The sequence below is a fragment of the Canis lupus genome, chromosome 10 (genome assembly GCF_011100685.1).
Source record: "Canis lupus familiaris isolate Mischka breed German Shepherd chromosome 10, alternate assembly UU_Cfam_GSD_1.0, whole genome shotgun sequence".
In the NCBI taxonomy this organism is placed as follows: Eukaryota; Metazoa; Chordata; class Mammalia; order Carnivora; family Canidae; genus Canis; species Canis lupus.
In genome coordinates this window covers 7,250,384-7,278,224 of record NC_049231.1, presented here as the reverse complement: position 1 = coordinate 7,278,224, position 27,841 = coordinate 7,250,384, and the positions used below count along the sequence as shown (strand labels likewise).

Genomic DNA, 27,841 nt, shown 5'->3' with positions numbered 1-27,841 from the left:
TCAGTTTCCCATTCCAATTCCTCTTAAACCAGTGGTTCTCAGCCTTGACTTGAAATGACTTATGACTCATTCTTAAAAGTAAATATTGAGATTTACTAGCATCTATTCTCTGGTCCTTAAAAAACTATGTGCATAAATGACTTTCTATTCATGCCTCACACCAAACAGTTGCAAGGTTTAATATATTTATGCAAATTATAAATTGCAGTGACGAACTGTCCCATTAATGGTCTCCTGACTGGCAATAACTTCTACTCTTTTCTAGCCACAAATAGATCCATATAAGGGTTATGATTAGAAACAAAACAACAAAACTTCTGTTATTGTTTACTGAGGACGTGGACTGTTTCATAAGCGAAGTCCACTGATTCTCCAGGCTAATCCTCAGTATAAAGTTAAGGTCAACTGTCAGGGAGACGGCTTTAGCAACTTCAGCCTAATTTGGGGGTCTTAGAGAAAAAAATGAAAGAATATGAAAGGAACTACTCTTCATATATTACTGATCTTTAATCTTTGTCAAATCCCAGAGTGGACAAGCCATTTTCAGGCTAGAAGACACAGGCATTACGCCCAAGAGGCTTAATTTAAGATCCTCTTGTTTCTATCTCTCAGTTCTAAATTGAGTTCCCCCTACCCCTTAAAAGTAGTTTCAGACTTTTATTTATTTATTTATTTATTTATTTATTTATTTATTTGTTTGTTTGTTTGTTTGTTTGTTTGTTTTCAGACTTTCATTTAAACATAACTGGTGGAGGGGGATGGTGGTGGGGAGGCGCCTGGGTGGCCCAGTGGTTGAGCATCTGCCTTCGGCTCAGGTCATGATCCTGGGGTCCTGGGATCGAGTCCCACATCGGACTCCCTGCAGAGCGCCTGCTTCTCCCTCTGCCTGTGTCTCTCATGAATAAATTTTAAAAAATCTTAAAAAAAAAACAAAACCCCGGGGGAACAGGTATTTATTTGTTTGTTTGGTGGTTACTTTTCTTTTAACTCATTGGTTTTTAAAAAGTTTTTTATTTAAATTCCAGTTAGTTGACATACAGTGTAGTTTTAGTTCCAGGTGTACAATACCGTGATTCAACACTTCCACAGAATAGGTATCGATATACCAATTTCACAGCAGCATTATTTGTGACAGCCAAGAGGCAGAAATAACCCAAACGATCACTGACGGATGAGTGGATAAACAAATGAGGTATATATATATATATATATATATATATATATATATATATATATACCCAAGGAACCTTATTCAGCCTTAAAAAAGAAATTCTCATACAACCTGGATGAATCTTGAAGACAGTGTAAGTGAAATAAGCCAGCCACAAGAAGACAAATACTGTTTGATTCCACTTACACAAGGTATCTAGAGTAGTCAAGGTCGTAGAGGCAGAAAGCAGCACAGTGGTTGTCAGGGGTTAGGGGGAGTTGCTTTCTGGGCGTAGAGCTTCAGTTTGGGAGGATGAAAAAGTTGTAGAGATGGGCGGTGGTGATGATGACACAACAGTGTGAATGTATTTAATGCCACTGAACTGTACACTTAAAAATGGATAGGATAATAAGATTTATGTTATATAAATTTTACCACAATTTAAAAAGAATTGGGGGAGGAAGGCATCATGAGACGCAAATGAAAGATTTCAGGAGAGAAAGGCAACAAGAATGTACAAAAAATGACACCAAAAGGACTAGATGAAATTATGGGAGGCTGGTATACATTCTCTGCAACCACCGTAAACATAAATCAAAGCAAAACAGAACTGCTGGCTTTCCTGAACTAGTAGCAAATCCATCTGTCCCGAAGGCCTCAGAGCACGGTGGCTGTGGGCAGGACTCAGGTATTACCTGGCTGCTTGCTCAACAGGCCTGCAGCGTACATCCTACAGGAGCCCTGCTCTGGTACTAATGACTCATTTACTCTCCGGAGTCCAGTTAGCAGGTGGAAATTTATGGTTGCTCCATACGTTCTAATTAATGTGCCTTCCCAGCTGCTTCTGAGTGTGGCAATTCATAGTCTTTCACAATTTTATGCCCCGTGAATAGATGCATCTTTTCTTCCCCGCAGAAAAGTTGTCAGTAAGGAAAAAATCAGTATTTCATCTGAATTTCTTTTAAGCTGGCCTTTGTTTCCACAATCCAGGATCTCATGTAATTAGGGAAAAGTGAAATTCATTCAATCTTGGTCACATGCTCCAAGCTCCCTAGGCTTGTTCATGTTTTTTTTCCCAGCCCTGCCAGGTTCCTAGGTCAGCATCCCAACTTCACAGCACGGGGCTCTGATGGCTCCGTGTGAACGTGTGTGAAAAATTCACTGCACAAACACAAGTTACTTCAGAAAATGGCAAAAAATCTCAAATGGCCATTACACTCTGGAAATGCCAGTTCCTCTGTTTGGCACTATCTGCAAAAGTATTTGTCAGAAAACAAATAATAAATCACCAGATGCAAATTCATCCTCAAGTATGACAGCAGGGAAGGAAATGAATGGCCACATTTAGAGATGGTTTATTTAAGGGCAGCCACACAAATATTTCTGAGCTGCAAAGCTGAACGGGCAGCGTTCAAGGTGAGTTTGCTAGTCCCAGGTCATTTTTAGGTTCACTGTTAGGTTCTAACAACGTCAAGGTCTTAATCAGTTGTGTGCATCAATAGCATATGTGTGTGAATGAAAAGGGAAAGAGAAAAACCAAGAGATGTCCTAGTACATTTAGAAGAATCTTGGCTTAGCCTCGATATGAGAGTTACCAGCTGCACATCTAAGTAGGAAACGAAATGCTTGCAAATCTTTCTAATAATCATTAATAGATTGAGTTCTGTGAATTAAGGAATTATTGTTATTTTTTAAGGTATAACAATGACATCACGGCCATGTAGTATTAAAAAAAAAAAAAGAATCCTCATCTTCCAGAGATTCGTATATGCAGAGGAAGTGTTAGAATGTCAGGGAGATGATGGAAGGGATAGAAATGGGATAATTTTGTCCAAGAAATGTAAATTGTTAAAGTTAGGTGATTGTTTATACGGGGTTCATTATAATTTTCTGTATCTTTTTTTACAGATGTTCGAATTTTTGTATAATAAAAGAGTCAAAAAGAAGGTTGGTTATGAACAGAATGGACAGTACAGTTCCACTTTGGTTGTTAAAAAAAATTGTGTGTGCACATGAATATAAAAAGAGCAGAAGGACATTGAACAAAATGTCTATACACCACTGATTCTCTTTGAGGATGGGGGATCGTATGCATCTGTGTATTTTTCAAGTATTCTCCAAGACCACATGTTGGTATTGTGATAGGTAAAAGGCCCTCCTAAAAAAAAGTTTCCTTGTGCTCAAGTAGTCATCTAGATAGTAACACAAAATGTAAAATGAAGTGCAAATGTGTCATCTGGGCTCAGCCCTGAGGCAGCCAGTAAAGATCACAAATTGCTTGATTAGCTCATCTAGGGCAAGTCTTTTTGGACTTCCGCCCCAGGGAATCTCAAAGCCATGGTATATGTACATTCTAGAAGCTGCTTAGAATATGTGGGCCTAGTCTGGAGCAGTTACAAAACTATTCACAAAGTGGATGGTTTAAAAACAAACAAACAAACACAAACAAACAAACAAACAAAAAACCCAACCAAACACAAACAATCTTCGGGTGAGAAACTACCAAGTTTGTCACTTCAAATTTATATTGCACTGGAGTCGTCCAGGTCTTTATCCAGATAAGTTTTTTTGTTTTGTTTTGTTTTGTTTTGTTTTTTTTTGAGAGAGAGTGAGCGAGAGCATGCTAATACCCATTTTCTTTTACTATATATATTTGCAAGCTTCCAGAGAATATAGTATTTTGGGACATAAATAAAATATCCCACATTAATAACATCACTTAAAAAAAAATCTTTCCCAAATGCTCCAAAAATAAGCAAAAAGTAGTGGTAACTAGAGACCAATGTAAACTTTTTTTTAAAGATTTATTTATTTTAGAGAGAGGGAGAGGAGCCCCATAGAGCCCACTGGGGAGGGGGGCTTGATATCACGACCTGAGATCATGATCTGAGCCCAAATCAAGAGTTAGATGCTTGGCCTTCGCCAACTGAGCCCCTCAGGAGCCTCAGAGACCTACATAAACTCTTAAAAAAGATGCAAAGGGAAGATTTTTCTATACAAAGTAAGTATCACATGATACTTACTTAATAGGGAAAATCAATCCAATTATGACAATGCTAAGAGAAGATGACGTGGATAAAAACAATCGACCCGTGTGAGATCTCTCTCTCTTTCTCCTAGAGTTTCTAAATCTTTGTGCTTCAATTACATACTAACTTAGACTGCATTTATTTGTAAATATCTGCACTCCTTATTCTTTTTTAAACCTTCTGAATGCAAAAATCAAGTCTTTGAATCCCCAGGAAGTTTCCTAGGAAGTTTTGCAGATTAAGTTAAGTTAATTAAGTTTGGCAATTAACCAATGGTTCAAATCATCAAAAATCCTAACATCGATGAGAAGACATAAGGATGAATGACATATTATACCATTCTCAAACAATTTAAAGAAAATCCAGAAAAAATATGGCACATCCAGGTCACACTGGTATGAGAAAATGCTTGCTTAGAGATCAATACTCAATAATGGCTAGAAATCCCTTCCTTTTTAAGAGATTAGATATTGGAAGAAAAGGAGTCGTTATATATAGTCACTCATTATGTCTTCTTGAAAAACATCCTATTCTGCAAAACTATGCACTAAAATATAACAGGACTTATGGGGAAAAGTAGGTTTGGGGTAGACAGCTCAACACTATGCAACTCTGTATCTACAGCACTAACCAAAACAGGGACAATACTACTTAACTTACCAGCACAGGTAAATGTCTACTGATTAGCATCCTTAGCAGCCTTAAACCCTGGACTCCTGCTTCTCTGAGATGCAGGTCTTGGGATAGAGACTATTTTCATAAAAATTAATACGAGGATTATTTTTTTTAATTTTTAAAATAGATTTTATTTATTTACTTGAGAGAGAGACAGAGACAGAGACAGAGGAGCTCAAGCAAGGAGGAGAGGGAGAAGTAGGCTCCCCACCGACCAGGGAGCCCGATGCAGGGCTTGATTCCTGGACCCCGGGATCATGACCTGAGCCGAAGGCAGATGCTTAACCAACTGAGCCCCCCAGGCGCCCCTAACCTGAGGATGATTAATCCATTGTTTTTCATCAATCTACTGTTTTATTTATTTATGCATTCTTTAATCAATCTACTGTTTTAATACAGCGGGGATGTCTTTGCAACTTCTTCACTTGCACACGTAAGACACTGCATGAAAAGATATTTCCATAGATTTTCCATTTTCTTCCCCGACGGTCCTCATATTTCACTAAGCCTGACTCTTCCACTGTGAGACAGCTTGACTTCAATTGTTACGAAACACTTTATGGGCTGGGAAAAATCATGCTGGAACCACCACAATGATGCTTCTGGGTTATACTAGCATCATTTCTAAATGCATGCGAGGTAATTATGTCAAGGAACAGACAGACTGGTAAGTGGCTAACCGAGGTGCTGGCATAGATGACCTCAGATCATAGTGGGGGTACTCGTAACAGTTGCCATGATGATAGCTAGCAACATTTATTGGGGTTTACCGTGTGCCGCGCGATGCTGCACTTTATATGAATCATCTCATTTATTCTTCACACAGACTTTATGAAATAGGTAAAACAATAGATAATTCAGTAAGATTAAGTATCAATCTCTGCCCAAGGTTACCAAGTTACCAAGTGGTGAAGCTAGCATTTGAACCCTGATCTTTCTGACTCTATGGTTCAGATTTTAACAACCACAACGAAATATTTCTTGGTCAGTGAAAGTATGAAGTCCTTCTACAATACAGACAAGGCAGTCCAAGGTGCTTTATCCTACTGGTACATGTGAGCAGAAACGCTGATAGGATGTATGTACCTAGAAAACCACTAAGCACCGTACAGTGCTTTATTATTTTTCCAGGTTAAAGCTTTCTGGCTAGGATGTAAGGAAAATCTCTTGGACAAGGCCAAAGGAGAATTCCAGAAGCATGACACCTCCTTTTCTGTTCTTTCCAGCTGGGTCACAGGCCTGCTGTGATGACTCAGGCTGTGTAAGGGCCTTGGAATGGACACCACAGGCACACTTCTGAATCCAACACAAAACATCAGGCTGTGTGGGGTGGGGGTAGGGGGAATAACGACCGGGGAACTCAGTCCAGCGAGAGCCAGGATTTTAGGCATGAATTCCACCAAAGGAATTTTGGTGAAGACATTTAACAACTATGAATTCGGTACTTAGCACGTACCTGGAATTCACCCTGCCGAGTATTAAGGGCTGCAAAATTGAATAATCTATTAAGACCTCACAGGCCTTGGAGTTCACTGGAGGCATTTCATGTAACATACTCTTTGCCAGGCACTCTTCTTGGCCCTTTACAGGTATTAATACTCATTGAATGCTCACAGCCCTGTGATATATACGGTCTGCTATGCTCCCTACCTGACAGCTGAAGGAACTACATGCAGAGAGGGTAAGAAACCTGCCGAAGGTCACAGAGCTGGGGAGCAATCTGGACCTAGGCTATTGGAGCCCAAAGCCTGCATTTGGAGCCTCTTTCCTGAATTCTCTCCCTAGCAGAGGAGGAAGGGGTTAAACACTGTCAATGTGGGGCATTAAGAAAAATGATGGACCTACGCACACAGTGGAATGTCAGTAGAGGAGAGAGTGGCTGGCTCTGCTAGGATGGCAGGCTAGGAGGAGCGCCAGGTCAGGAAAGCCTTCACAGCAGATGCCAAACAGCTACCAGAGACAGTGGACCAAAGAGAGTGGGCAAAGGCACGCAGGTAGGCGATGGCCTGGCATGCCTGCTGTTTGCTATTGCTGATATATAAACAGGGAAAGGGTGGCAGGAGAGGCGTGCACGCGAGTAGGAAGAGATCAGATAGAGGAAGAATTCGATTCTATGAGCTGGTCATACCCAGGTTGTGCCTTCAGGTGGGAAATCCTGCAATAGGTCTTAAAAAGGCGGGGTGGGTGGGAGTGACGTAACCCAATCTGCCCTGTCGGATCCAGCGGCAGGGTGAAGGATAGAATGGCCCGGAGGACGGGGGTGGTGGCAAAAGATGACACAACCCAGAAGCAGGGACTGAGTCCACCGAGGAGACTGTCAGCAGCAGCCCCACGGAGGAGCCACAGCGCTGGTGATGGCAACGGGCAAGGAAGCGTAAGCTGGAAGGATTTTTGAGATGAGCAGGACTTGGGTATTGGAGGGTGAACTGGTTGGGAAGTGGGGGGTGGGTGAGGTTTCTTCCTCAGAGGCACTTGGTCCTTCTTTTTTTTTTTTTTTAACATTTATTTATTTATTCATGAGAGACACAGAGAGGCAGAGACACAGGGAGAGGGAGAAGCAGGCTCCCTGCAGGGAGCCCAATGCGGGACTCGATCTCAGGACCCCGGGGTCACGCCCTGAGCCAAAGACAGACAGATGCTCAACCGCTGAGCCATCCAGGTGCCCTCGATCCGTATTCTTACTGCCCTTGCTATGCGATCTGAGTCAGCTCTAGGCTCCTGCCTGGGAACTGAGACTAAGAAGGGCATGGCATTTTGGGAGGAATGGAACTCCATGTGGTTAATACCTAATTCCCGGGATTACTACTTTCACCTTCTGTCCTATAGTGTCAGAAGCCTCCCTGAATAAACCAGCAATGCTCTATCTGCTGCTGCTCATCATCATCAGTGTCATGGGATGTCCTGAATTAGTCTCAGAGCAGCTCTGCCTATTGGCTGCGGATGCCCGCGGACAGGTAATTACCACCTCGCATCCCTGCACCATACTAGAGACCATTTACATCATTTTACCTTAGTTCTGGACATAACCAGATGGAAAAATTACTCCAGTCCAAAGATTAGCAAAGAAAGAGAAGAGCCAAAAGCCAAAAAAGAAGTCACATCCCATGCTTACAGCTTCCTCTTCTCCCTTAGCAGGTTGGCACCTGCCTTTCTGCTCTATTCCAACCACTAAGTGGGAAGTTCTTGGGCTCTATGGAGCTTGTGATGTTCAGGAGGGAAACCCACTCAGTTGAGGGAGAGGCCACAGCTGGGAGGATGACTCATGTTGGATCCAGAAAGAAAACAAATGGTCTCAAAAATTTGGTGGTAATGGGGTAATGGTTAGGGGGAGGATATGTGAAGAGGGGTCACTGCCTTTTCCAGGAAATTGGTTAGTGAAACAGTTCTGGTGGGAAAAGACTTAAAAAAAAAAAGAAAGAAAGAAATCCACTTACTGATACAAGAAATCAGATCATTAAATCTTTCCTTAGGAAAGAGGGGATTTTCCAGCCCACGGAAATAGAGCTTCAGAACGCCAGCAACTGAGTTAATATCATGGTTACTCTGGTCATCAGCCAAGGGGTTTTCACCTACAAAAAAAAAAAAAAAAAAAAAAAAAAAAATTAGTTATGTGCACAGTGCTCTTTTTTTCTCTGAACGAAAATATGTTTCTATACTCACACCCATTTCTATATATACATGTATCTTTTAATTATACTTTATGAAAGATTATATGGTACTAAAATTAAAATAATTGGTTTAGATATCCCAACCCATGATTAACCTAAAAATAGTTTGCTGAAATAAAGCTTTTTAAATATCTTATGTTACCAAATAATCCCTTACGAGTTACTCAAATCTTAAAATAAAATATTGTGGGACTTAAAGTTAAAATCTAATCTTAGCTTGACATGAATTCAAATACTACATTCGATTCTTTATCCTACTGGGAAAAGGATACAATATAGTCACAATATCAGAAATATTATAGGATGCATCTAATGGTGAATACCTACAATTGAACAAATGTTTCCCGCAATGGCACAATGGTGTTCATGGCACATATGAAAGCTGCATTCAGCAGTGGAAGATTTGGGAATCAGACAGAGGAATTTGAAAATGTACCCTTAATAGTACCAGGGATTTGTTTTTTTTTTTTTTTAAAGATTTTATTTATTTATTCATGATAGAGTGAGAGAGAGAGAGAGGCAGAGACACAGGCAGAGGGAGAAGCAGGCTCCACGCACCGGGAGCCCGACGTGGGATTTGATCCCGGGTCTCCAGGATCGTGCCCTGGGCCAAAGGCAGGTGCTAAACACCGCTGCGCCACCCAGGGATCCCCAGTACCAGGGATTTTTGTATAAAAGGTAGAAATTTTAAAAATATATCACAGATATGAAATTATATTCTTTATGGTAAGCAGTTTTAAAATGTATATAATTGGCATGGCTATTCCACTCCCCTGAGAATTAAATTGAGATTAAAATTCTGTTTTTTTTTGAGATTAAAATTAAGAAGTTAAAAAACATTTCTTAAGTTCAACATAATATGTAGCCTTAATGAAATCAAACTCCAATTTCTAATCACAGGTCCGTTTCAAGGTTCATAAAAAACTGTACATTTCAAACTATTTTTTTTTTTTTTTGGCCTCTTAGGCAGCTTATTTTCAGGGACTTGTGATTCCTTTTTCTCCACTTTCTTTGGCAGATCACTGAACACAAATTCACCAAAATATCCCCCCCCCCCCCCCCCCCCCCCCGGGAGAATGCCTCACCCAAAGAGATCAGAAACAAATTAAAAATACTAGGGGATTTTCCAAGGAAAAATAATGAACCAGTTTGCTTGTGGGGACTGGCACAGGAAACCGATGCTTTATATATTTCAAATTATGCTGAATATGGTTCCTATAAGAGACGTGGACTGCTTAGCTGCTGAGAGGGCAGGCTACTCTGCTCTACACATCATTTTCAGTCAGAGAACTTGGAACAGGAAAACAATCTGGCTCCAAGTTTACCACTTCCACTAAGGTTTCAAACTTTCAAGGGCTCCCTGCCAAGGGAAAAGGGGCAGAGAGAGAGAAGCTTGCCTTGCCTCCATGCCATGATGCCCCTCACTCTGCACGCTTGGCTTGACCTCCAAGCCGAGGAAGGAAGGTGCAGACGTAGCCAGGAGTGGACATGATAGAAATCATTACAATCGAGGTGCATTAATAACTAAGCCATCCCCACAGAGTCAGGCATTTTCACTGATTATACCTAATCCTTACACCAATCCTGGAATTCCGCAGATGATGAAACTGAGGCCCCAACAGGAGAGGAGTAACTTGACTGAAATCAAATGATCAGTAACTGGAAGAGTGATCTGATTCTGGGTCTGCCTAACACTAAAGTGTTTTGCTAGTTATAATGTGCAAAGTAACAGTGCAGTAGGATTTATTTGATAGCCAATTACAATGAGAGTAAGGCACCAACTAAGGTCATGGGGAAGGAGTCTGGGGGTGGTATTAAGAGGAAGGAAAACATTCCTGACGTGCAGCTGGGATGAGTCACTTCCAATATACGGAATGAGTATGCCACTTTAATCTAGAGCAGATGATGCCTTTTTGACATGGTTTGCTTATGGGTACAGACATGCAGTTACCTCTCTCAAATGAATTTTTAATATCATTGACTTCCACCTGGGAACCAGACACTCTGAAAATCCCCTGATGCTGAAGACCTAAAGAGAACAGAAGATGGAGAGGTTGAAAAATCCCATCACAACCTCTAGGTCCCCCTTTTCCCAATAACCAAACGTTAAATGAAAATATACATTTACTGAAGTGACCCTAGGGATTTTTTTTTTTAAGTAAGAATTTCAGGGGCACCTGGCTGGCTCAGTCAGTGGAGCATGTAACTCTGGATCTCAGGGTTGTGAGTTCAAGTCCCACGTTGGGTGTAGCAATTACATCAATCAATCAATCAATCAATCTTTTTTAAAAAAACCCCAAAGACAAAAGAAGAATTCCATAGTTTATGCCTTACCATAGAGATTGATGAACCGAATACAGCTTTCCACAATGAGAGGGATAATCTGTCCCGAGTCCTGGGTAAAGAGATGGAAACCAGTCAACCACAAAAGAGAGGCATAAATCACACATAATAATAAAGTTCACAGTTTAACCCTAATTGGAGAGTACTTTTTTACTCTTTTAGATGATCATTTCCAAATACTTCCCCCTCTAAAATATTCCACTAAGGCCAAAAATAAAAATTATACTTAACCAAAGGTATATTTCAGTTCTGGAGCAAACCAAATTAAATACGATTAAGGCAATTCTGTTTCAATCTCCTCTGTTATGTCTAGAGATGTCAAAGCTAATTCATCTCTTTTACTTATTTTTAGGCTCATGTATCAAAGTGAACACATGAATCACTCCTTTTATTAAGGGTTATTTATACAAGTAATTAACCTAATGGACCTATAGAGAACTCTGTGTATTCCAACCACAGCATCTTAGGGCTGACTGGCTGTACTGGTCACTAAACCCAACCTTTCAGACATCTCGGGATCCTCTCCGTGACATCCCTGAGAGCACGCCATCTGGATGATAACTGTCATAAAACAAACTTACATGCTTCCAGATGCATGATATGAAGATTGCTTTATAGATGATTATAATGTGTTATATATCCATTTGGTTTTCACCAGAACTTACTCATCCTTATAGATTTTTCATCGTTTTTAGGCTTATGAAAAAACTGCACAAATGCACATCCCATTAGATCTTGTTTCCTGAGGAAGGGGCAGTTTTTGGCCTCTTTCCCCACGTCTTGTAATATAGTCAGTGCACTGTACTGAACAAATGTGAATTCTGGAAATGTTTTAAAACATGTATAGGATGACAGATGAGATGAAGGAGCTGCTGAAGTCACAGTTAAATATGCATCAATGCCATGCACTCCATGTAGTTAAAGAAGGTTACTGACTATGGAGTTATTTTTCATGTACTTTTAAAGACTCTGCTCTTTCAGGAATTAGATCTTTACAGGAAACATGGAGGTTCAAAATGAATTAGCAGACATCAGGTACTAATTCATGAGGAATTTTATTCTGAAACACAAGAAGAATTTGGTTGCTTTAATATATTAGAACAATTCAGAATCCACTAACCTTTCCACTTAAGCAACAGGGGAAGGACTGGGAATAATGCAGCTGAGCCATTAAAACTCTTTACTATTCCTAGAATGGCTAATACACTTCTTGAGGAAGTTTTATTTTAGGTTTTAAGACCATCTAATCAGTGTGTAAACCAGTTAATGCTTCAATCACTTCTGGAGACTGTATTAAGCTTCTCTAATTAGCTAATTTGTTTTAGGGATGTACATTTTATTAATTTCTTAGAGAAGGTCCTTAAGAATAAAAACTCTTTAGTGTGGACCAGTTAGCTCAAGAAGAGCAATGTAATTACATTGACACTTACTGAGTATGTGAGCGGATTTTTCTTTAAGATACAAGTGTGTTTTAGGGGAAGTAACTCTTTTTTTTTTTTTTTTTGAAGTAACTCTTACACGAACAATTCACTTAACACTGTAATCTAAAAGAGCAACAAATATTTAAATGTAAGTGATAAAAGGAGAATATTAGTTCGCACTTCTGCTGAGAACTTAGTATTAAAACAAAAAGAAAGAATAAAATGTTATTAAAAGAAAAATGTTTGCACTAAGAGAGTTCTAAATAAAAATGTCTTAAGTTTGCACATTATTTAAAAAAATCTTTTCATTTTTACATTTACTCAGGTAATTGCCAATCGTTTGCTTACCATCAGTATTTTATTCAGATACAATGAATTTTGGGGTCAAAAAAGTAATAAGTGTGTGTGTGTGTGTGTGTTTTGATTTCATTTCATGGATGCCAGATGCTGTGGTGGAAAATATTTTATAAGAAGTGAAACAATGGGCTGTGCTCCACGTATCATTCAAATCTATCCCTTTGTGCCTCAGTTTCCCCACAGGAAAAAGGAAAGGTGATTTGCTCTTGCTGTCTCACAATGATATTGTGGGGACCTCAACTGATGGAGCACTTTTCGGAAGCACAGGGATCTCGAGATCCACTGTTTCACTGCTATAACCCAAGATTCTCTAATATGCCATCTGGGACGTGCAAGAGCTTACCTAAGTGAATTGCCCATGATAACTGGTTTACTCCTTCTTTAGTACCTAAGTTTGGTTTCCATTAACTGTTCTTAATGAAAAAATGTTTTAAAAATGTGAGCTCTCCTAGCATCTTAAGCAGTCACCCTCGTACTGTGTTATCAAATAGAACGGAATCACACACTTGTTTCTTTGAGCTTTTCTATATTCTCTCTGTCAGGCCATCAGCTGCACATCTCTGCTCTCATCTTATCTTTATCTTCCCTTCTCTCCATCTAATTTGCCCCTGCTTATAAGCCTTGGGCTGGGAAACTAATCAAATTTGACAATAATTTTATATTAAATTAGAGCCAATAAGGCTCTTTGGAGGCTTACAGCAGTGGGTTTGTGATTGCAATTTAGACTGTCCGGTGGCTTTCAATCTCTGTGTGTGTGCAAGCATATGTGTATCTATCTATCTATCTGTCCTTGCCACATGCGCGCACACACATTTTTTACCCATTAATGCACATATTTGACAAGATCTCCCTTTAAAGACATGAAGACATCTGTAACATGTTAAGGGAGGTTGCTAATGATGTGGTTTCCTACATAAATTTACTCTTCAGAAACAATGGAGTCCGTGACATAAAATGTTAGCCACGAAAGAGAAAGCTCTTCTCTTTTTTGTATAATTTACATGAGGGTCCATAATCCAGTACTAATGTGCATTTGGTATTGAATATTGACTTGCCTTAACAAAAGCCCTCGACTCAAACTTGGTACAACTGCCAAATACGTAAGGTGAAAACTAAGTGTTTATCCACTTTAGCTATATATTTTTTTAATAATAAATTTATTTTTTATTGGTGTTCACTTTGCCAACATACAAGATGGCTGAAGAGTAGGGTCCCACTTTTACTAGAAACGACAATTCCTCTTAAGTCAGTGTTTGATTTCTATAATTCTTTCTATAGTAAGTGAGAGAGGAATCTATAAATAGTAAAACCTATTTTTAAACCTAATTTCCAACTGCAAACATTTTTCTTTCAAAGACCTTAAAACATCTCATTAAAGCCAAGCATGATTATGATTTGAAAATGATTCCAGGAGTAAAAGAGGTTGTGCCCTCGCCTCCCTGTAGCACTATACCTGATGTCTCGCGTGTGAGTTCCTTCGTCCTCGGCTAGAAGCATTATCAGAAATACAGGATGAAAAAGAAGACAGAGTAAACACAGCAGAGATACAAGATACAGACCACAGGGTCTTACAATTTATCCAATATAATGAATTCCTAAAGTCATGGGAAATCCAAACTCTTGCTGTGCTTCAGAGCTACCCTAACAATATACTTTAACAATTTTGTGCCATCTAATTTGCAGGAGTAAAAACAGAGTATTTTATCAGGTAGCTCTTTTCCTTTTTGCACAAATTATGGCCCCACCCTTTTTTATTTTTTTAAGAAAGGAAGAGGGCCTTCTCTTTTGCCAGCATAATACCCACATTTATTTTCTCTTCTGAAGGCACTCAAACCAAATATTCTTTCCTCTCTGACTTCAGGAAATATTATATTGATTTTCTGGGAAAGCAAAGAGCCCCAGGACAGACTTGGACATAATGACCTGCCTCCTTTTATGAGAGGCTGAGACCATTATAGTAAGAAGCGTGGAGATCAGCCACTCAGATGGCTGGTGCCAGTACCTTGACGAATGTTTCCAAATCCCCATTAAACAACTTAGCATTATACTGTGAGCGGGGTCTGGACTTCCTGTGTTTCTGGGGCTTAGGGGGAACATTTGGAGGCCTAAGGGAAGGGAATATAATTACTGAGCACGGCAGAAATCAAACAATAAATTAAACACCCATAGGTCACATCAAAATCAAACAAACAGGAATTCTTGTGTTCCCTCTCCACCCCCACCCATGGGGGAAAATAGTCCTTCCCCCCTTTCCCATTTATTTACTTTCACCTATGTAATCAAAAACTATACAAACCATACATTCAGACTACCCCTTTTCTTGCATGCTGTATATGACATTTGTTTGCTAGTTTGTTTAAAAATGGGATTGTGAGCTATCTGGCCAAGTGTTACAAACTCGACTGGCTTATGAGTCACAGAGAAAACCCAATGAGTCATAAAAATCAGGGATCTTGATAAATCCCAATATGAGAAATTAAATATAACATTTTTAGTTACAACATAATTCTTCAGCGCAAATAATCTCATCTGTTCAATATTCCTCAGATACAAATGGGGCTTTAGTTTATGCAAAAGTGACTACTGATGGGGTCACAAGTGAAAAATGAGTTTGGGGTTTCAGTGTTTTCTCAGGGAGGGGGTGGACACAGGCTCATATGAATTATTATTTCTTTATAAAAACTATCTCATCGCTTAAATATTTAGAGCATTAGGAGGCACCCCTTTATTCTGTTCTGGATTCTCCATCTCCAGTCTGCTTGCTTCGAGGCCTAAGCTAGTCTCTCTAACGGATGTGTATCAGGTGCACCTCGCACTCTATTGAGACCCTGCATCATCTTGCTCTGTCATGGAGAGAGAGAGAGCCTCTCTGGCCTCTTCCTTTAGAGCACAGAAGGCCAGAAGCACCTGACTCAGCTTCTACAACTGTGCTGACTGGAACACGTGGAAGAGTCCCAGGACTGCTCTCCAGACAGTCCAATTTTAACTTCTTAATTGGAAGGCTTATAGGAGGGTATACATCACATCTGGAAATTAGGCAAAGCCCTTCATTACGCTGCAGACTGTCTAGGAAGAATTACCTTTCCAGTTCACTGAAGCTTAGGAAGGCTAGGTGAGCAATAAAATCCCAAGAGTATGAGGAAGACGGACTAGATTCATAAGATACTATCACATTCTTAGGCTATCAAGGGAGGCAGAGGAGCAAACCTGCCTGCCTTCCACTGGTAAATTCTAAGACTCAACTAGCTGATGGGCTCACAGGGCTAACTGGGTGTGCGCAAGCGGCACCCGAAGCCCCACATGCTTGAGAGGTTAAGAGGAGTTTTCGCAAGTGTCTAGACGTGAATATGGAAACTTCTACCAGGGGCATGTCATGTCCAGCCACTGCTGAAGTTTCTGAAATCTCTTGTAGACCCTGGATTCTGTGCTATTCACCGAGGAAAGGATCTCGTGGGCATAAGAACCAAGACAGTCACCCACCAAGGGGTTTAACTGCACTTGCTTGATTTCAGCCACTCTTTTCATTATTTCACAAGTGATTTTTAAAGATTTTAAATTTTAATTTATTTACGGGGGGAGGGAAGAGAGGGCCAAGGGAAAGGGAAAGAGAGCCTCAAGCAGACTCCGCCCCCAGTGCAGAGCCCATCGCTGGTCTCAATCTCGTGACCTTGAGCTGAAACCAAGCATCAATGCCCAACTGAATGCACTACCCTGGTGCCCCTCGTTATTTTACAAGTGTTTTAAAATGCAGACTTTATTTTTATTCAGGTATGGTGAGGCCAACAGATCAGAAGCAACTGCCATTGCAGTTTGTTACCCACACCTCCAAGGGGAGGGGGCATGGTACTACATGGGAGAGGGGTACACCCGAGGTCAGTTGCGGAGGCAGAGGGAGTGCAGGCAGGTTTAGGATTGGCTAAATTGAATAACTTTGGTGGGCTCTGGGGAATAGGGACTGATTCTAGTTGTCTGGTACTGGGCTTTGTGGTGATCAGGGAAGGGGGAGAGTGACCTTGAATGTGAAAGCCTAAAGGGTGTGGCTGGGGGGGTAGGGTCTGGATTGGATGGTTCACACACAAAAAGGCATGCTTGAGCACTGGACCTTCACTATTTCAATGAATTGACTAACCTTGGGAGTGACAGTCCCCTCTAAGATCAGCAAAGCCCCAAGATCTCAAAGCATCCAACACAGAAATTAGAAAAAAAAAATAGTTATGACAAGGCCCAGCAGAGCTGCACACTTGCTGACACCTGGAGCCGTTGACAAAGCTAAGGGGTAAGAACACAGACTCCGCTCGTTTGGTCACTGAATCGTGGGACAAGCAAATCCTGTAGTGGAGCCAAAGCCCCCTAGGAGGGCTAGATCATTGCTCCTGTGTGACTCAGACGAGCAGAGTACCCCCGGTTGAGGCAATGGAAGATATATCTCTTGAGTTGTCTACCATAAGCCTGCAAGTTGCCTCTCCTGACTATTCTAAAGTAGGAGACAGATGTGAAGACGGTCCTTGGGAAAGACACCTGACATGAAAACAAACTGCCGAGTGCTTATCAAAGTACTTTCTGCGGCAGAGGTGGCTTATCAGGCGCCTGATGGCTCTGGCTTTACCATGTACACATCCAGTGAACAGAACCGGGGCCATGCCATTCAACACTTGGGTTGTGTGACACGTTCTGGTTTGGTGTCTCCCATAGGACTTCTGGATAATCTGGCCTCCTGTGTAGGACCCCATGTGGAGGAGAGGAAGCACGAGTCGGGTCAACATGAGTATCTAGTCTTTTAGCAATGATAGTTCTTACTGCAGATTAATATATTTGTATTCCTCCCTTTTTAACACAAATCCTTTTTTGAAGTGCCTGACATTAATTATGATATACAGACAACAGGTTAACCACTCGATAGCACAGAGATAATATATATGAAAAAAGCTTCATAAACTGCATATTATGCAGAAGTAATATTCCTCTTTGTCATGCACATGAGGTAGAAAAAAAAAAACCCTCAGTATTTTTGTAACATTTAGACAAGTCACCAGGTGTATCTTTCTAGTTGATTCACCAAGAAGAAAGGCTTCCTTTTGAATAAACTGCCCAGCAGAAACATTATAGAGCCTTGAAAATCAACTTGCCAATTATTGCAACACACACACACACACACACACACACACACGCACGTACACCAGTGTTCTACATGCCTCTCACCTCAAAGAGAACTCTGCTTCAAGAGTGTAAAGTCTAGCTAGGTTAATTAGAATAATTTCTGGCTGTTACAGAAATGCTGGCACAGAAAAATAAAAGTTGCAAACTTTTCCCAACCCAAATCAGAATCTAATCTGCTTCCAAAAAGGCTTTTCTTTCTCAGCAGTAAGTAGATTCAATCCCTTTATGAATGGAAAAAAGGAAAAAAAAAACAAAAGAAAAAAATTGCAAGATGGCTGTAATATTAAAAGTTAAATCTTTAATGTGAACCCAAACGGGGTAAGAAGCTAAAATCCTGAGGGTTCGATATATTTCTACGTTTTATGGAAAAGTAGGAACAGAAAGTAACTGATCATGCTTTCTATTTGCTAACATAGCAGATATGCACATAACGTTGCTTCTTAATTAAATTATCAAATCAGACTATTCCTAGGAACTGAAAGTGTTTTGGATCAGATAAACCAAGCCCATTCAATTTAGGTCTTCCTTAAGCAGTCTACTCATTAAAGAGCTTTATAATTACACTGGGAAATGCTCAGATCTCCCAGAGCAAATCTGGTTTGGTGAGAACCCCAAACATTTCAGGTTACTATGTTTTGTCGAGTCAAAATGATATTCCGTGTTAACAAAACACGTTCATTCTCACAGCACTGAATGGTTGCTTGTTTTTAAAGAAAAAAAAAAAAAAGAGAGAGACACAATGAATTACAATAAAATATTTTCCTACCTTGTAGTCATATATTCAGCTCTATGACCTGTGGGGAAAATAAAGATTAAAATAAGTAAAAGGAATGGAATCAGTAGAATGTGTATTTGGTAATTTTTTGTATCACCCATCCCTTATTTTAAGATGCTGAGTTTATAATAACTTACAAATTTTATGGTGGAAGCATGAGGATAGCATAAAATGACAGACAAATAATTCAAAGTAAACATTTCATAAAATCTATGCCTAAAGTTCAATAAATCCTATAAATGGGAGAAACATGTTTCACTTGGCAATTTGAGGCGGGATATTATTTGTTACTCAGAACACATGAAATAGTTGCTTAATCTTAACTGTTAGGTTAACAAGGAAATACAGATAAAACACATCTGAAGTTCGAACGTTAGTTATTTCCTGTCTTGATTGATACCCAGGGAGGAGAAGGTGGTCAAATAGGGTTGGGAAAACTCTATTTCTAGAGTTTGAAATAGTAGAGTTGGAAAACTCTACTTCTTTATATTAAGTTCGTGTTCTTTCTATAATATACGGTCAGGTGAGAAGTTGTGTTTTATAATCAGAATGATGCTGGCAGAAATTAAGTACAAGGACATTAAAGTATGCTACATTCTACAGCCTGTAAGCTAATAGCCTTCCAGAGTTCCCTGTCACTTAAAACATGAATTTTTGGATTTATATATTTGTTATATATTTATATTCTATACATAATAAATATGTTATATATATTTTATATGCAATAATAAATAGTATATATAATATATAACATATATATTATATATACATATATACACATATTACATATTATATATGCAATATATATAATATATGTAATATATAATATATAATGTTATATATATAATATACTATATTACATATATTATTGCATATATTTATTATATATAAAATATAAATATATATAACATATAAAATATATAAATATATATAAATATATATGACACAAGTATATAAATTTTTTGGGCTTCTTGACTTGTTTTATTTTTTAATTTTTTTTTTTTTGTTTTTTTTTTTCTTTTTTTCCTTGACTTGTTTTAAACATCGGCTCTGTATTTTCATAAAGCACCTACAATCTGCTAATTCCAAGTGTGAATGTGTCTGTAGTTGCTGTTTGCTCTTTCTCACACTTAGGGTGGAGCTGTGGAAGGGGTGCAGAAGAGTGAACCATTCCACCAATTTGTTTGCAAAATGATGATCGTGGTCCTGAAACAGCCTGAAGTTCAGTGGCAGAGAAGGGTCCTGGTGCAGCACCAACAGGTCCGCCCAGCCCATCCTATCATAATGCAGTGATTCAGATTCCTGGGGTGAGGCCAGTGTAACAACTGTGGAGAAAACTGGCTTGTTGGACATGGTGAATAAACACTCCCAGGCAACAGAGTCTTTTACTCCATTATTTGCTTTTGAAGAACAAAGGATTTGACTAACATTCTGTTTATTGAATGGGGGACGATAGTTAATATTAGAGAATACCTTCCTCAACCCAGACTCAGGCCACTAGAATCAGTTCTGGGCCATGACTTGGAGAGGCGGGAAGAAAGGAGAGGAATCTGTTTCCCCAGGGCCCCCACCCCCTGCTACCCAGTTCTGTCATTTAACTCTAGCTCCCTTCCTTCTGCTGGCCTTTTGCTATTTTGTGGGATGAGAAAAAGGAGAAGGTGGACAGAGAACTCCAGAATAATCTCTAGCTATTCATAAGCGGGAGAGACAATCTACTATAAAGTGGCGTCTTCTGGGATACCCTTCAGCAGGAAGCTGGCTGTACAGGGTAGACAGGGCTGGAGATTAAGATTTGAGAGTTACCACCATCTAGCTTGTTCTGGGGCACAAGACCCAGCTGAGATTACACAGGGTGAGTTGGGAGAATAAGCAAAAGGTTGACTTTACTATCATAGAAAAGTGACGTAAAATATATTACTAACAACAATAAAAATAGCAATGATGTCCAATACTTATTAAGACACTGTTCTAAGTACTTTCTATACATCAACTCATAATTTTCACAAAACCTTATGAAGCAGGTACTGTTATTTTTGTTTTATGGAAGAGAATGAGCATATAGGAAGCAAGTGATTTACTCAAGGTCATGCTGTTAGTATACGTGTCTGGCCCTAGGGTCAAGGTTTACTTTTTCCCCCATACATATCTGAATCTTAAATTTTTTTTTTTAAATTTAAATTCAGGTTAGTTAACATATGGTGCAAATATTGGTTTCAGGAGTAAAATTTAGTGACTAATCATTTACAACTAACACCTAGTACTCATCCCAACAAGTGCCCTCCTTGATGTCCATCACCCATTTAGTCCATTCCTGCCCACCTCCCATCCAGCAACCCTCAGTTTGTTCTCTATAGTTAAGAGTCTCTTATGGTTTGTCTCCCTCTCTGTTTTATCTTATTTTTCCTTCCCTTGCCCTGTATTTATCTGTTTCTTCAATTCCACACATAAGTGAAATCATATGGTATTTGTCTTATTTTGCTTAGCATAATACCTTCTAGGTCCATCCACATTGTTGCAAGTGGCAGGTTTTCATTCTTTTTTGGTGGCTGAGTAATATTTCATTGCATATATATATACCACATCTTTTTTTACTCATTCGTTAGTTGGTGGACATATGGGTTCCTTCCATAATTTGGCTATTGCTGATAATGCTGCCATAAACACCAGGGTGCATGTGCCTCTTTGAATCAACAATTTTGTATCCTTTGGGTAAATCCAGTAGTTCAATTGCTGGGTCATTGGGAAGTTCTATTTTTAACTTTTTGAGGAACCTCTACACTGTTTTCCAGAGTGGCGGCACCAGTTTGTATTCCCACCAATAGTGCAGAAGCGTTCCCCTTTCTCTGCATCCTGGCCATTCTGACTGGTGTGAGGTGGTATCTCATTGGGGTTCTGATTTGTATTTCCCCAATGATGGGTGATGTTCAGCATTTTTTTCTTGTGTCTATTAGCCATTTATATGTCTTCTTTGAAGAAATGTCTGTTCATGTCTTCTGCCCATTTCTTAACTGGATTATTTATTTTTGGGATTTTTTCTAATTTATTTATTCATGAGAGACACACAGAGAAAGGCAGAGACACAGGCCGAGGGAGAAGCAGGCTCCATGCAGGGAGCCTGATGCAGGACTCAGTCCCAGGACCTTGGGATCATGACCTGAGCTGAGGCAGGTCCAAGTGTCCCTGGGGTATTGATTTTGATGAGTTCTTTATGGGTTCTGGATACTAGCCCTTTATCTGATATGTCATTTGCAAATATCTTCTCCCAATCCACAGGGTTGCTTTTTAGTTTTGTTAATTATTTCCCTCAGTGTACCGAAGCTTTTTATCTTGATGAAGTCCCAATAGTTTATTTTTACTTTTGTTTCCCTTGCTTCTGGAGATGTGTCCAGCAAGAAGCTGCTGTGGCCAGGGTCAAAGAGGTTGCAGCCTGCATTGTCCTCTGGGATTTTCATTGTTTCCTGTCTTACATTTAGGTCTTTCACGCATTTTGAATTTATTTTTGTGTATGGTGTAAAAAAGTGGTCCAGTTTCAATCTTCTGCATGTGGCTGTCCAATTTTCCCATTTTTTGAAGAGACTGTCTTTTTCCATTGGATATTCTTCCCTGCTTTGTCAACTGACCATAGAGTTGAGTGCCCATTTCTGGGTTCTCTATTCTGTTCCCATGATCTATGTGTCTGTTTTTGTGCCAGTACCACACTGTCTTGATGATCACAGCTTTGTAATACAGCTTGAAATCAGGCATTGTGATGCCTCTCACTTTGCTTTTCTTTTTTAACATTACATTGGCTATTTGGGGTCTTTCCTGAGTCCATGCAAATTTTAGGATTGTTTGTTCTAGTTCTGTGAAAAATGTTGGTATTATTTTGATCAAGTTTGTTTTAATTCTAGAGTTGAGCTCCCAAGTAATATACTGTAAAAATATAAGTCTTATTCCCTAGCAAATACTTCGAAAGATCCTAAAAGAAAGGCAGAGATGGCTTATGCTTTTGTGTCCCCCATATGGCTAAAGTCATATACAAAATACTAAAGATGTACTAAATTATATACCACATAGTAAGTTAAAATTTTCAAGTATTGGGATGCCTGGCTGGCTTTGTCAGTAGAGTGTGCCACTCTTGATCTAGGGGTTGTAAGTTTGAGCCTCACGTCAGTTATAGAGATTAAAAACAAAATCTTAAAAAATAAAAATGAACTAAAAATAAAAATTTAAAGTGTCTACAAAGTTAAATTGGATAACAGAGGTTAATCACTTTCAAGTGATTCAATGACAAAGTCACTAATAACTCCTTACAAATGAAATGTTTTATATAACCTTGAAATTCAGCTACTTTTGTTAAAATATCCCAAGCAAAGAGCCTCTAGATTTAGAAAAAAGATCATATACTAAATGGCTTAAAATCATTTTGCTCCATCCATCCATGGTTAATAGTATGGGATAAAATATTAAAAACCTATAAAAGATACGTTTTGATTAATGAACCAAGAGCAAGCTTCACAAGAACAATCATTCATAGTGTAACTGCCACCAGCACATCCATTGTTTTGTTCAGCTAATAGTACTGAGTGCGCCTCAACTGATGAATGAGGTTTTATTTTTTAATCAGTATCATCATTAATAGATCAATAACACACAAGCTTAGAAGATTCTGCTTCCCAGAGAAATGTGAAAGCTTCCAGTGGTTTGAGGATTAGATTTCAATCACTTTCTTTGGAAGGCTATTTAATTATTAAAGACAACAATTTCTTCCTTTACTGCCACCCCCCCGCAACACACACACACACACAATATAAGCCATTTGGAGGCAAAAAATGACCCATGACCCAGGATTATCTTGTTCTTGCTACAAACACCTACTTTGACTACTCCGATCATTTCACCTGAGAATTCAGAAGTGGATTATTTTTCACACTCAAATGTATTTTATCACCACAGACTAAAAGGGAAAACCAAAACAGTTTGGTGGCAATTTGAGATTTAAAAAATCCCAACTAGATGAAATACTTAAAATGTGCACAGCTCTAACCGAACGGAGGCACCCAGAATTGGATCCCTTGTGAATGTCCGATAAGGACTCCTGGCATTCTTTTACGGTCCTTTTTCTTCCTTAAGAACACACTGCTTTTCTAAAAAACATAATTATGCACAATCAGCTTCTCTTTTCCAAGTATGTTTGTACTTCTACTCAAAGACAGACAATGGATTGAATGAGGATAATCCATTTAATTCCTTTGTCAGAAACCTTATGCCCAGGTCTAGAAACAATCTAACATGGGACTCGGCTTCCAGTGTCAGATTTTCTGTATTTAGCGAAAATGGCACTGATATTTACACACCCCCTCTTAACTCCAACGTTGCACACAAAGGGGCCAGTGTGAACAGGAGAGCTCATTATTAAAAGAAAAAGAAACAATTTCAGTGCCTCAGGTTTACGGATATATATCTCATGTACTGGGTTGATGTAACGTCTCCAAATTGAAAACAAATGACATCACAAAAGGATTTAATGGCGTTGCTGAAGGATGATTAAGAAGGTAGTGACTTTGGTCTTAACAACCCATTATGTGTTTCTTTGTATTTCAACAGTTTTCAAAGATTTGGAATTCTGAATTTTGACAGTGCACCTTTAAGAGTCCAATCTAGTTGCTTCACAATGTTGTAAATCAAAGGACTTACTGGGCCTCTGGTAGGCTGCCAAAAGCAGGCAGTAAGGCAGGCCAAACACATGTCTGTAGTTACAGTCTCAGCTGTGTACGATCAACTGCTAAATCCCTGGGTTAGGCTCTATTTGTTTTACTACGAAGGCAGTTTTTGCAGCAGTGAGTCTAGTCTATTTCAGAGATATGATTTCTGTAGGAAAAGCCAGGACTGTCCCCAAACACACCATCTAATCCTCTGCTACTAACCTGATTTCCCCAAACCCAAACTTGGATTCCTTCATCAGGACTCGCCATTGGATCATCTCACTGTGGGACAGGCACCATTAACTCTCCTCGTCTCCATTGGTAAAAACCTATTACCTCGAACAGGGCTTGCATGGAAAGCTAGCAGGCTCACATGGTGGAGCTGAAAGGTGGGGCAAGCTCAGCCTTTCTCTGGGCAAAGCTGCCAGGATTAAGCCTGGGCAGCGACCAACGTGCAGTGTGCTGCCAAGCCCACGTGTGGGGTGGGGCCAAGGGTCAGAGAGGCCTGCAACAAGTGGGCGAAGGCTAGGGTGTCTGATGCCATCGGATGAGGACCACCCAGTTCCTGAGTCAATCCAATCTGGTGAAGGCCTGGTGCACCTGAACACAGCTTGTGTCACTAAGATACTGGAACCCGGGATCCCTGGGTGGCGCAGCGGTTTAGCGCCTGCCTTTGGCCCAGGGCGCGATCCTGGAGACCCGGGATCGAATCCCACGTCGGGCTCCCGGTGCATGGAGCCTGCTTCTCCCTCTGCCTGTGTCTCTGCCTCTCTCTCTCTCTCTCTGTGCGCGTGTGACTATCATAAATAAATAAAAATTAAAAAAAAAAAAAGATAGTGGAACCCATCGAGAGAAATTCCAAGTTAAAGAAATCTGGGCTCAGAGTTCACAAGGTATGATACAGCTTTGCACAGCACAGGGGCTAACGATGGGGTCTGGCAAAAGGATTCAGTAAGTTGGCTAAAATACAGCCCTATCCAATAATGGCATGAAAAATAATAGGAACCGCTGGGGCTTTCTCTCCAGGAGGCATTAGGGAATCTACGTAGAATGAGCATCATAAAAGTTTCAGATTGTGACCCCAAGCGAATTAACACATGTGTCTGCACACATGCCAAGAATGAATTCACCCACTACTTCATTCCCTCCAGCTCATGATTTCTAAAGTGGGATGCCCTCCTGCAGGGAAGATGCCTGTAAGCATCCATTCACACTTAGCGATAATTTATGCTTTGGGAACGGCCACTGACCTTGGGGGCATCGCTGAAATATCAGGCCTTTTGTGGCAGGTGGAAAAAACAATCTTATATGATACTATGGAGGAGAAAAGAAAAAAATTGGGACGTGATTGCTGCGATAAGACAACTATTCAAAGAAGAATAAAGAAAAAAATAAGGAAAAGAGCTTCTTAAAAAAAGTTGCAACCTCCGTTATAGAAGAGCTGAGAGCTTGTACAGGGCACATTCATGTACCCTTCACTGAGATTTCCTAACTGTTAACATTTTGCCACATTGGCCTTATTTCCTTCTCTCCCCCTGCCCCCGACCCTGCCGCTTCTGTATCTTTTCTCCTGAATCATTTGAAAGTAACTGGCAGAGGTTTTGATACTGAGCAAATATTTCTTACAAATTAAAAAAAAAAAGATTAAGAATCTTCTCCTTCATAATAACACCACTGTCATGTCTTAGAAAATTAACATTAATTCAATAACGTCACTTAATATACAGTCTGTCTACATTTAAATTTCCCTAATTGTCCTTAAAATGTCTTTTGTAACTTTTGTGTTTTTGAATCAGCAAGTTTGCTAATTCGAATTTTTTTGAATTTGCTTTTTTGCAAATTCAAAGCTTAATGAAAGTTCACACGTTTTGTTTGGCTATTTTATTTTTGAAGACAACTTTCTAGTAGTTTAAATATTAATTTTTTTCTAAGTGAAATCAGCCTTTTATCTTAGAATCTGGCATCCTAACTGAAATACATGGGAGCCTTGGGTCATGATGACCTTTCTCCAAGTGCTCATTCCCTGAGGATAGTGTGTCCTTTGGAGGAAACCAGGAGATAAGGGGATGAAAAAACCATCTTGTCAGTAGGAAGGTTCTAGAACGGTAGGGGGCAAGAGTTTAGGTCAAAGAGCAGCAATCTCTTTTTGGCCTGAGTTACACACCTCAGTCCTTCCATTTCCCACTTCCATCCATATTCTCTTTCACTTTCTATAACTTCTGGCAAGATCTAGTGTGAATAAAGGATGAAGTTACAGCCTATGAGGCCCTTAAAAAAGGGACTTTGCTTATATTTATTTTTTCCTGTTAAATTTCAAGAAGATGAAAGGAGAAACAGTAATATTGACACAGTCCCTTTTGCCTATAAGCCTTTTTTCTCCATTAGTTTTCTCATTTGTAAAAATGGGGAAGGTGATAGCCCAGTTCAATAAATAGTTCAGAACGATGCCTAGTCCAGAGAAAGCCCTATAGAAGTGGCAGCTATTCTTGTTTTTGTTATTATTATTATTAGCTATAGTAGTTTACTTCATTAGATTATTTCTCAAGTAAAATCAGTGTGTAAGGAAAGGGAAAAAAAAGTCTCCCCAACTGGTCTAACTGGTTTCTAGGAGTCCAGGAAGGCATCAGATGAGAGAGCAAACAGTGGCCCCTGCTAAAACAAATGGGCCGGAGCTGGAAGGGTGGACGAGTCCCAGAGGGTAAGGACGAAGAGGCTGGGTGGTCAGCAGGTGGGAGCAGGTGCAGCTCTGCCCAGTTTTCTACCATTAGGGGCACCGTGTTAGGAGCACTGGGCTGGGCAGAGCGTGCCTCAGGAGCGCTGTGTTGGCTTTGCAGCCCTCCTTAGATTTCACTATTCCTCAAGGTTAGCACCAAGCTTACAAAGAAAACAATTCTAGGGAAAACTGGATTATTACAGTGACAGCAAAAGCCCAGTCTAAACAGGCAGTGCCCTCTGCTTCTTAAAACACAAATCCACAACGCGCATTCTTTGCAGAATTAGCTACATGACACAACACGTAACCCATGTCACCTCCCCGTCTAGTTCCAGCAACTGACCTTCTCCAAGGGTCCTCTGCAATAAGTCATGTTTGGCTTGGAGTTTTGTGATGAGATTACTGCCTTCCAAATATTCTCTGAGTTTCTGCAAAAGGAAAGATTCATTCTTATTTTAAAGATTTTATTTATTTATTCACAAGAGACGCAGAGAGAGAGGCAGAGGCACAGGCAGAGGGAGAAGCAGGCTCTCCCGATGGGGAGCCCGATGTGGGACTCGATCCCGGGACCCCAGGATCATGACTTGAGCTGAAGGCAGATGCTCAACCACTGAGCCCACCCAGGGGCCCCAAGATTCATTCTTAACTTAAAAAAATATATATTTCATGTCAAGGAACTTCCCACAGGATATCTAAACTCCAGCCACTTTTCTCTGCTGGAGCCTAGGATCCTGCTCCTGCGAGTGCAGTCTGATGCCATCACCTGGGAGCCCAGCAGGGATGCAGACTCGCAGGTGCCTCCTTCCCCAGACCTATGGAAATCAGAACCTGCATGTTAACAAGCTCTCCTGGTGATGTGTATGTGTGTT

At 40.0% G+C, this 27,841-nt stretch overlaps 1 protein-coding gene across 2 annotated transcripts in view; it reads right to left on the bottom strand.

Moving 5' to 3' along the window:
• Positions 1–27,841, bottom strand: part of SRGAP1 (SLIT-ROBO Rho GTPase activating protein 1) — a 270,658-nt gene that overhangs the window by 28,330 nt on the left and 214,487 nt on the right. Inside the window, exons 10-15 of one of the 2 annotated variants that reach the window (XM_038549883.1) lie at positions 27,316–27,400; positions 18,567–18,594; positions 14,646–14,748; positions 10,857–10,917; positions 10,474–10,551; positions 8,289–8,423 (exon numbers count right to left, since the gene is read on the bottom strand). In XM_038549883.1, coding sequence (XP_038405811.1) covers positions 8,289–8,423; positions 10,474–10,551; positions 10,857–10,917; positions 14,646–14,748; positions 18,567–18,594; positions 27,316–27,400 — 490 coding nt within the window. Of the gene's footprint in view, positions 1–8,288; positions 8,424–10,473; positions 10,552–10,856; positions 10,918–14,096; positions 14,131–14,645; positions 14,749–18,566; positions 18,595–27,315; positions 27,401–27,841 lie in introns of both variants that reach the window. The other variant, XM_038549884.1, reaches the window with a different exon arrangement.